At 37.6% G+C, this 10,926-nt stretch overlaps 1 protein-coding gene across 1 annotated transcript; it reads left to right on the forward strand.

Moving 5' to 3' along the window:
• The first annotated feature begins 1,879 nt into the window (after positions 1–1,879).
• On the forward strand, positions 1,880–9,661 carry chst8 (carbohydrate (N-acetylgalactosamine 4-0) sulfotransferase 8). The gene is made up of 3 exons (XM_016448000.1): positions 1,880–1,916; positions 6,110–6,144; positions 8,271–9,661. The coding sequence occupies exons 1-3, from the start codon at positions 1,880–1,882 to the stop codon at positions 9,351–9,353; spliced, it is 1,155 nt and encodes a 384-aa protein (XP_016303486.1). The 3' UTR covers positions 9,354–9,661.
• Positions 9,662–10,926: the final 1,265 nt, after the last annotated feature.

The raw sequence follows: 10,926 nt of genomic DNA on the forward strand, positions 1-10,926 counted from the left end.
TTAAACCTACCCCTTACAGAAAACCTGTTTGCATTGCTACACTTTCAGATAAACATCATTTACTATTTTAATCAATTTTTCCCTCGTGGGGACCGCAGGCTGGTCCCCACAATGTCAAAAATTTCAGGTTTTGCTATCCTTGTGGGGGCATAAACAAGTGCATACACACACACACACACACACGTATATGTACTAGTTTTAAACAATATTTAATTGTTTGTTAACATAGTTAAAATATATACAAAAAATAATATATACAAAATGTTAAATATAGATTTTTTTAATAAAGTAGTACATATTGCTTAAGAATATTATCTAAAATATCTGTAAGCAATATTAAATATTTAATAAAATAATATTAAATATTATAAAAAATATTATTATGAATATCAAATATTGCTATGTATACTATTAAATAAAATATTTTGCATATTATATTATATTATATAATATATGTATTTTTGTTTCCATTATTTTATTAAAAGAATTAAGCAAAATGAACAAATTTTTATGCAAATAACTTTCCTATGCAGTGTTTAATATTTTGGGACAAAAACGTGTGTTTCACACATATTACAATTCACTTAACAGGGATAAATAATTATTTACGGGGATAAATTTATTATTTAGATTTACACTTGCATCGAAATTCAAAATTCAAATTCTGCATCCTGTTTGTTACAGGATGTTGTTGTCTATATTCAATTTCATTGCTAATCCAGGAGTTGAATTGGAATATAAAGGCCCTTTCAGTGGCACTGGTAATGATACAGGCCTGCAGCGCATACAGGCACAGGCAGAGAGACAGTGTGGGCATGAAGCCCAGCATAACCAGAGGGCAGCTAACACAAAAAAAGATTAGAAATTCTGCCGGAAACACAGAGCCTGCAGCACACTCAGACTCACGCATGTGTGTGTGTGTGTGTGTGTGTGTGTGTGTGTGTGTGTGTGTGTGTGTGTGTGTGTGCGGCCTGAATGAAATGAATGGAAGAGCCTGTGGTGCTGGAGAGGGAAGCGCTGCTGTGATATCATGCAGGCTCTGGATGATTTTGCCCCGAGATCTTGGATCTGACAGCCGACAGCAGCTGCAGCTCTGAATTCAGCTCCGCTCCTCCAGTCGCCGGCTCGCTGTGTTTAAGTCGGGTTTGTTGATCTGCCTTTGACAGCGAATCAATCGGTCTGATCCTGACCTGTCAGATGACAGGTGTCAACCTGCGTCAGGGAAACTTCTTTGAAACTGTAGCTGCGTGGATATGAGACACTCATAATTTATAGGTGAAGTGCGTTTCAAATAGGTTTGCTGATAGTCTGCAGGCTGCACCAAGCTCACATCACCGCTCATCTCTGCACTTTAAGTTATGTTTGTATATTAGTATTTTAACATAAATATGTTCAACTAAACCTAAAGTTTTTGTATACTTCATAAAACATTTTTAAACGAAACAAAAACAGCAGATGGCCTGAATGAAAACGCAAATTCACTCTCTGACAGCAGGTGGCGCTTATGGAACAGTCCTGCTTCCAAGCAGACCCTCAGCCGGTGGATAGTGAATTCCATTACTGTTGCCTATGAGTCCTCTGATCTCCCCTCACCATTGGGGGTCAAGGCTCACTCAACAAGAAGTGTGGCGGCCTCCAAGGCCTTTCTGGCAGGAGTTCCTATGCAGGACATCTGCAACGCTGCAGGATGGTCTACGCCCCTCACGTTCGTCAGGTTCTATGACCTAGATTTGCGAGCCACTCCAGGCCCCTCTGTTCTCTTGCCCCTCGGGGAACCATGGTTACATACGTAACCTGGGACGTTTTCTTGGTTACCTCTGTAAACAAAGCAGTGTTGCGCTTATAAATACTACTTTAATATGCATTATACAGAGGCAAGATGAAAAGAAAATACCTCTTCAACTTTTCTGAAGATGGTCAGTTCCCTTCAGAGATACATTCATATAAACTCCCACCCCCAACTGTATCGTGATTTGTTTAACATCTCAAGCGACATATATCGTCACATATTTTTATTGATTTTCAACTGGCTCGGGGTGCATCGATACATTCCTAAAAACAGGTGATTGTTGTCAATTTATGCATTCATTAATTGTGTCTCTTTGCTAAGCTAAGCATCACTGTTAATATTGCTCATAGTTAGTTTGTGGGTTTAGAACAAACCCCTAACTCACTTTAATTACCTTAAATTGTGCATCTTGTTAAGAAAGTTGTGCTGTTGCATTGCAAGTGCTCAGATTTACGATATTCAGACTTTCAAAAAAGGGAAAAGTAAGTAGTAAAGCTAAAAAGAAATCACTGGCAACCACCCACATCATGCAGCGATGAGTTTTGCGCATGCAAACACCTTCGGAAAATGTACCGAATGTAGTTTTCTTTTGAAGTCAGAAGCGGATGACTTGATGTTATTAGGCAGTGATCACAGCTGACTGCTTTAACATAATGTGCATCAGCTGCAGGAACGCTCTGATACGAGGTTAAAATCTCTGCCCTTCAGTCAGAAGATATGAAGATCTCCAGTGTAAATCAAGCACATCATCCTTCCCAGCATGCATGGGGAATGACAAGATGTTTTCTCAGCCCTCCCTCTCAGCGCGTCTCAGGTGTCTGCAGCCACTCTCTCTGTTGTTTCAGCGCGTCTGCAGTCGTTTGAGGAGCGTCTCTGAAGATCTCCTGCCGCAGCGTGCGTGCGAGGGAGTCACGATAGGTCAAGAGCTCTTTTGCATTTTAATCAACTGCTTGCCAATTAACAGCTCAGTGTATGTTTGCAGCGTGGTGTAATTTATTTAGCCCATGGCTCACTTCTGACAGGAACATTTGTTTACAGAACCTAGTCGCAACGTATAGCTGGAGCGTTCGCACGCAAACAACCTGTGCTTCTGTTGTGTGATCGTGCCTTATTAGAAACGAGTTCACAAATGTTCAAATCTGAAATCAACTTAACTTCTACCTCTGGGCTTGTAAGTTGTATGAATTTTGTAGTTGTGCTTTGAGCACAAATTCCAAATCCATGTTTTCCATTCCAAACTCCCATCATTGATTTACTAAATATTTTTTTAATGTATTCTAAAATAGGCCCACTAAAATTATGCTCACAAAGGTTGCATTTATTTGATAAAAAATACAGTAAAAATAGAAAAATTGCAAAATATTATTACAATTTAAAATAACTGTTTTCTATGTGAATATATGTTAAAATGTAATTTATTGCAGTGATATAAAGCTGAATTTTCAGCATCATTACTCCAGTCTTCAGTGTCATAATATGCTGATTTGCCCGATTTTTTCAAGATTCTTTGATGAATAGAAAGTTAAAAAAAGAACAGCATTTTTTTTTTTTTTTTTATAAAACCTTACAGGAAATTGCAACATCTGTAAGCAAACATCACCTGTCAGCTGCAAAGCAGAAGAACACACAAAGAAATAGAGGAAGCGGCCAGAAATCATTCTAATATGCTGATTTGCTACTCAAGAAACAGTTCTAATTATTATCAATGTAGAAAACAGTTGTGCTGCTTCTATCAAAGGTTTGGGGTCAGTATGATCTTTTTTTTTTTAAGAAATTAATACTTTTATTCAAAAAGGATGCATTAATCAAAAGTGACAGTAAAGGTATTTATAAACATTTTCGATTTCAAATAAATGTTGTTCTTTTGAACTTTCTATTCATCAAAGCATCCTGAAAAATAAAATGTATCAAGATTTCCACAAAAATTTGAAGCAGCACAACTGTTTTCAACATTGATAATAATCAGAAATGTTTCTTGAGCAGCAAATCAGCATATTAGAGTGATTTCTGAAGGATCATGTGACACTGAAGACTTGAGTAATGATGCTGTGATCACGGAAATAAATGACATTTTAACATATATTCACATAGAAAACACTTATTTTAAATTGTAATAATATTTCACTTTTTATTTTCATCAAATAATTGCAACCTTGGTGAGACTTCATTAAAAATCTTAATCCCAACTTCTGACCTGTAGTGTATTTTTGATTGTCTTATTTCTAATAAAATTCCTCAAATTTAATTTCTTTTATTCTGACTGCTGATAATACTAGCACTTTTAATATGCAGTGAATTCTTTCTGACGTGCAGTTGCATATTTAGCTGTTTGCATGTGTTTTATGCTTGTGATGAAGCAGTATTACAGTGATCTCGGAGTGAGAGAGAACATCAACGCTTCAGGCAAAATCCCAGAAGTCTCTGCTCTCTGTCCGCACCACAACACTCACATCTCATGTCAAAACATTCGAGAACTAAGAAGCAGAAGTCACGCTCCTCTGGAATACGTGCTAACAGTTGAACTAATGAAGAAGTAAACAAACGTTTTTATCATGAATATTCATAACCCTGATGCAAGACGGGTGACAGTGATGATTGTAGTCTCTCAGTTGTAAACAAGAAACCATACAGAACTGTGTGCTGTTTTACACTATTTTTGACCATGTGAACATGTGGTTTTATTATCAAGGTGTATGTGTGCGTGTACATCCATATGCTGTAGGTCTGTGTTTTTTGCACGTCTCACATTTCATGCATTCAGATATGAATATGTGAAGGCTGTATGGTTTTGCTTGTGCTGGTCTTGATAAATTCACAACATGCATGCCACTTAAAGGAATAGTTCACCTAAAAACTAAAATTTGCTAAAAATGTACTCACCAGAACAAATTTTGAGAAATGTAGCATTGCATCACTTGCTCACCAGTGGATCCTCTGCAGTGAATGGGTGCCGTCAGAATGAGAGTCCAAACAGCTGATAAAAACATCACAATAATCCACAAGTAATCCACACCACTCCAGTCCATTCTTGAGAAGCCAAAAGCTGAAACAAATCCATCTTTAAGATGTTTTTAATTAAAATATGAGTCCATAATCCATAATAACAATTCCTCCAGTGAAAAAGTCCATCTCCTGTTGTCTCTCACATCAAAATCCAGCCACATATTTGTTTAGAGCTGTTTTGGCTTGTAAACAGTGCTTGATCTGTGCAGATTTCTCTCCTGATTCAGACCAGACCACTTTTTTACTTGAAGAATCAATATTATGGATTATGGACTCATATTTAAGCTGGAAGTTCTGATTTGAAGATAAAATTATAGATTTGATTTATGCAAACACACCACTTTTGGCTTCTCAAGATGTTAACAGATGGACTGGAGTGCTGTGGATTACTTGTGGATTATTGTGATGTTTTTATCAGCTGTTTGGACTCTCATTCTGACGGCACCCATTCACTGCAGAGAGCTTGGTTATGGAATGCTACATTTCTCCAAATCTGATGAAGAAACAAACTCATCTACGTCTCGGATGGCCTAAGGTTGAGTAAATCTTCAGCAAATTTTCATTTTGGGGGGAACTGTTACTTTAATTCAGCACTACAACACTGGATGGGTTTCTTTTAGTTGAAGGATATTATGAAGTTAAAATACTTGCAAAATATTTCCCATTTTTTGATCCATGGGGGGACATTAATACAATGTTCAAAGGCGTAAAAATAATATTTGTATTTATTATATAAAATAATATTATAATTTTTGTGTTCTTTAGGTTGTCATTTTTAGACACAGAATAGGTGTCTGTCTCTAAACAGTATTGTATGCCATATAATTTGTGTGTGTGTGTGTGTGTGTGTGTGTGTGTGTGTGTGTGTGTGTGTGTGTGTGTGTGTGTGTGGTGTGTGTGTGTGTGTGTGTGTGTGTGTGTGTGCACGTGCATATGAGTGCTTCTCGATTACACGTTTGAAGCAAGGTCACATGGTTACACATGGAAAACTGTAATTACTGAATGTTTCTCATTCACTCCGTAATTACAGAATAAGCGCTTTGAAATGCTTGAGATTGTTTAAATGGAATCAGAAATATGTAGCGTGTGGCCTTTATGTCTGTTGTGCACACACACACACACACTTGGGGCTGTTCACACAAGACGTGTTTTTGTATTCTGCTTGGTCTTGAGATGCATTTTTAAAATGGCATTTTTTATCCCAGTTTAATATGCTGAATGCATTATGCATATCTTTATTTTTGCTCTTTATTCTCTTCTCAAGCACAGCTAATCTGTCTCTCTGTCTCTCTGTCTGTCTGTCTGTCTGTCTTTCAGGTGTGAAGTTCAGAGGGACCACTCAGTCCAGACAGGTGAGATCATGCAGATGTTCTTCTTTGTCCATAAACTGTTTGTATTCTTCACTATTTGGGGATCTTCGGAAACACATCTGACTCTATTAAACATATTCTTCTCTCATGCCCTCATATTATCCCGAGGGAAGGGGCAGATTGCTGGGCTGTAACCTGCCGTCACTAATCAAATGAACCCTGACTTCATAACGAACGAATCACCTCGTTATTACTGGATTTATGATTATTCAATTCATTGATTTTATTGCACCTTAATGAATTCAAATGAGAAGTTAAATTGATATTTGCCACAGGCGACGTGTTTTTGGAAATCAGGTGTCGTTGAGAATTAAGCAAAAATCCTCGTCAATTAGCAGATTAGAGAAATTCAGAGTGAGTCACAGAACACAGAGGAGCTGTAATGAGACGCATTCATCCGCGGAGCACAGGAAGATCACAAACGGGTGAATGGCATCATCTGGTGGCTACAAAATAGACTGATAGATCAGCCAGACCTTTTGAAATTATATATAGGCTATGCATAATTATGCATTATATATTAATAAATATTAACATTATCACTCTTTCAGCTGATGCATTATATATCTAATTAAAATGTTGCTTTTACGATTTTATTTTTATTTTATTTTTGCATTTATTTTTCATCAATAAGGCTTCAGTTGATAATGTGCCCTTTCCTCTAATTAAAGGAAGATATATATGTATATATATATATATATATATATATATATCATTATATTCTCTTTTAAAAAAAAATTCCTCTTGGCTATGCATAATTATGCATTATATATTAATAAATATTAACATTATCACTCTTTCAGCTGATGCATTATATATCTAATTAAAATGTTGCTTTTACGATTTTATTTTTATTTTATTTTTGCATTTATTTTTCATCAATAAGGCTTCAGTTGATAATGTGCCCTTTCCTCTAATTAAAGGAAGATATATATGTATATATATATATATATATATATATATTCCATTATATTTTCTTTTAAAAAAAACTTCCTTGCTTTTAGGATTGTTGTTTATTTTTTATTTTTTTATTACACTTATATTATGTGCATCAGTCAATAAAGTGCCCTTTCTGATTAAAAGAATATTGTCAGTTTTATTAAAATCCATTTGATTTTATATATATGCATTTTCTCAAATCCTCTTTACTTTAATACATCCATCTTTTTATGGCTGGCAGCCGTATTACCCTGTAGTCCAAGACTGGTTACCCACTGAAGCTAAGCAGGGTTGAAGCTGGTCAGTACCTGGATGGGAGACCTCCTGGGAAAACTAGGTTGCTGCTGGAAGAGATGCTAGGGAGGCCAGCAGGGGGTGCTCACCCTGCAGTCTGTGTGGGTCCTAGTGCCCCAGTATAGTGATGGGGACACTATACTGTCAACAAGCTCCGTCCTTCGGATGAGACGTTAAACCGAGGTCCTGACTCTCTGTGGTCATTAAAAATCCCAGGATGTCTTTTGAAAAGAGTAGAGGTGTGACCTCGGCCTCCTGGCCAAATTTGCCCATTGACCTCTCTGATCATCATGGCCTTCTAACAATCCCCATATCTACTGATTGGCTTCATCACTCTGTCTCCTCTCCACCAATAAGCTGGTGTGTGGTGGGCATTCTGGCGCACTATGGCTGCCGTCGCATCATCCAGGTGGATGCTGCACACTGCTGGTGGATGAGGAGATCCCCCCTGACAATGTAAAGCCCTTTGAGTGCCTAGAAAAGCGCTATATAAATGTAATGATTTAATTATTATTTTAGTTTCTCATTATTGTAATAGTAATTAAAATCATCCTATCTGAACGCAATGATTTTGTTTTAATTGAACGTGAATTGAATTCAGTACAATAAATACTATGTAGACGTATTAATTAATTACTTCATATTTGAAATTGAGAGTGAGAGAGAAGTAAAACAATGTACCTAGTCCTCTCTTATAATGTCAATATACATTTATTTAAAATTATTCAAATTAATTTCAAAAATAGTTTAAAAATAATTAATTTCAAAATATTTTTTCTTCTTTTCTGGTGCAATAGAATTAAACATATTCCTCTTATAATGTCAGCATGCTTCATGGGTTTGTTCTGTGTGTGTGTGTGTGTGTGTGTTTGAAGGAGCAGTGCTCTCAGTTCAGTGAGGTCGTGGGCAGCGTCTCGGCTCAACTCAACCAGCATTCAGAGGAGAGCGACGTCGACCCCATCTCACCGATGCAGCTGCCAGACTCCCAGTGGAAACGACAGGCCGCCACGCCAGGGTCCCGAGAGCATGACCTGGGCTCTCAACGGGTCACCAAGCGTCACCGGAAACTATTAAAGACCAGCCCGGTGCTGCGACCCCACACAAACTCTTCCCTGCCGAGCTCACGCCGTCTCTCTGACGTCCAGGAGTCCCGCCGGCGGATCGTACGCGAAGTCTGCGGGAAATATCGGAGTAATATTTCACGGACGATAATGCCGCATCACGTCTCGCGGATTTACGTGGAGGACAGACATAAACTGCTGTACTGCGAGGTGCCTAAAGCCGGATGCTCCAACTGGAAGAGAGTCCTGATGGTTTTAGCCGGCGTCGCCAACTCGACGTGGGAGATCAATCACGCGGCCGTTCATTACAACAATCACCTGAAACGCCTGGACAGCTTCGACCGGCAGGGGATCACTAAGCGTTTGGAGACGTACACCAAAGTCCTGTTCGTCCGAGAGCCAATGGAGAGACTGGTTTCTGCGTTTAGGGACAAATTCGAGAGCCCCAATTCCTACTACCATCCCGTCTTCGGAAAGCCCATCATCTCCAAATACAGAGTGAACGCATCGCAGACAGCTTTGAAGACGGGAAGCGGCGTGACGTTTCGAGAGTTCATCCACTATCTTTTGGACGTGCATCGTCCCGTGGGAATGGACATCCATTGGGAAGCGGCCAACCAGCTTTGCAGCCCCTGCCATCTTCACTACGACTTCATCGGGAAGGTCGAGACCTTGGAAGAAGACGCCAACTTCCTTTTACGAAAGATCGGGGCACCGGAGAACCTGACGTACCCCTCGTTCAAGGACGGGAACCCCAAAGCGGCCAGAACTTCCACTCAGATCACGCAGCATTATTTTTCATTGTTGAACGCGTCTGAGCGCCAGCGGGCGTATGACTTCTACTACATGGACTACTTGATGTTTAACTACTCCAAACCCTACAAAGACCTGTACTGAAGCTTGTGCTTTAACTGCTGGTTACCTGTGTGCGCTGTCTGCTGTCCGATCAATGCTTCAGAGACTAATTAGACTAATCCATAATTACACAGTCTCATCCTCTTTGGAGATTCAGCCATCGATATCCTGGAGCACATCACTCATTTACATAAATTGCTCTTTATTTGCCATTAAAACGTCTGAGATGTGTCCCAACCAGGCGTGACTCGACAAGTTACCAGTGACTAGCTCATCTGCCACAATCACAGCATAAATTGAGCCTAGTGTATAAAAACTCACAGCCAATCACAACTATCAGATGTTTAGTATACAGATACACTACTGTTGTAAGAGACTGGGGACAATCAGAGTTTTAAATTAAAAGAAATTAATACTTTTATCCATCAAGGATGCATTAAATTGATACAAAATTGACAGTAAGGATATTTAAAATATTTATATTAGAAATAAATTATGTTCTCTTGAACTTCCTGTTCATCAAAGACTCCTGAAAGCAAAAATGTATCACAAAAATCTTTACAAACATTTTTCTTCACATTAAAAAAATAAAAAATGCTCTTTCTTTTTTGGGGTGTGAAATTTAACTCTCTCTATAAAAAATTATATTATTTTTAATTAATTTCAATTTTGGGAGTGCATTTTTTCTTTTTTGGGCACGAAAAACAGCAAAACTTTTCAACATTGATAATAATCAGAAATGTTTCTTGAGCAGCAAATCAGCATATTAGAATGATTTCTGAAGATCATGTGACACTGAAGACTGGAGGAATGATGCTGAAAATTCAGCTGCGCATCACAGAAATAAATTACATTTTAAAATATATAAACATAGAACACAGTTATTTTAAATTGTAATCATATTTAGCAATTTTTCTACTTTTACTGTATTTTTAATCAAATAAATGCAACCTTTGTGAGCATAATTTTAGTGGGCCTATTTTAGAATGCATTAAAAAATATTTAGTTAAACAATTTTACTGTATTTTTGATCAAATAAATGCAGCCTTGATGAGTAGAAGAGACTTCATTCAAAAACATTAAAAAATCTTACCAATCCCAAACATATGTGGTGGGATTTTAGACCAATGAGGTGTCAGTGTAGGCGGGGCTACACTAACTTGTAACCAAGTATTAGACAAAATATCTCAGTTTAAGACAGAAACTCAGAGAGAAACTTGTTTCTTTGTTGTGTCACGCCTGTTACGTTACGCTGGTCAGAATATTACACCATAAATGTAGAAAAGGGCAACATTTGTGAAAGTAAAAAATGACCCTTTTATGTTATATCTTTAATCTCTTACAAAAAAATACCACTGTATTATTATTGTTAGCAAGGTATTCTTTGCAAAAAACTAGTACAAATATGGTGCAGTGAAGGTATCACATGGTAATACTATGGTATTTTGAAATAACCCATGGTGCACTGTGGTGTTTAAGGGTACTTTCTAAGAATACCATGGTACTGCAGTCATACAGCTAATCTATAAAAAAAAAAAACGTTGCTAGTACACTTTTGTAAATACTATAGTATGTGAATATGGTAAAGCAACTTTACCATGAAGTATACTATATA

This window comes from Sinocyclocheilus anshuiensis, unplaced genomic scaffold, assembly GCF_001515605.1.
Source record: "Sinocyclocheilus anshuiensis isolate Anshui unplaced genomic scaffold, SAMN03320099.WGS_v1.1 scaffold1010, whole genome shotgun sequence".
NCBI classification, from domain to species: domain Eukaryota; kingdom Metazoa; phylum Chordata; class Actinopteri; order Cypriniformes; family Cyprinidae; genus Sinocyclocheilus; species Sinocyclocheilus anshuiensis.

Coding starts and splice junctions, on each gene's coding strand:
- chst8 (XM_016448000.1), top strand. CDS start 1,880: ATGAAAAGAAAATACCTCTTCAACTTTTCTGAAGATG. Junction 1,917..6,109: donor CTTCAACTTTTCTGAAGATG/GTCAGTTCCCTT, acceptor TCTGTCTTTCAG/GTGTGAAGTTCAGAGGGACC. Junction 6,145..8,270: donor GGACCACTCAGTCCAGACAG/GTGAGATCATGC, acceptor GTGTGTTTGAAG/GAGCAGTGCTCTCAGTTCAG.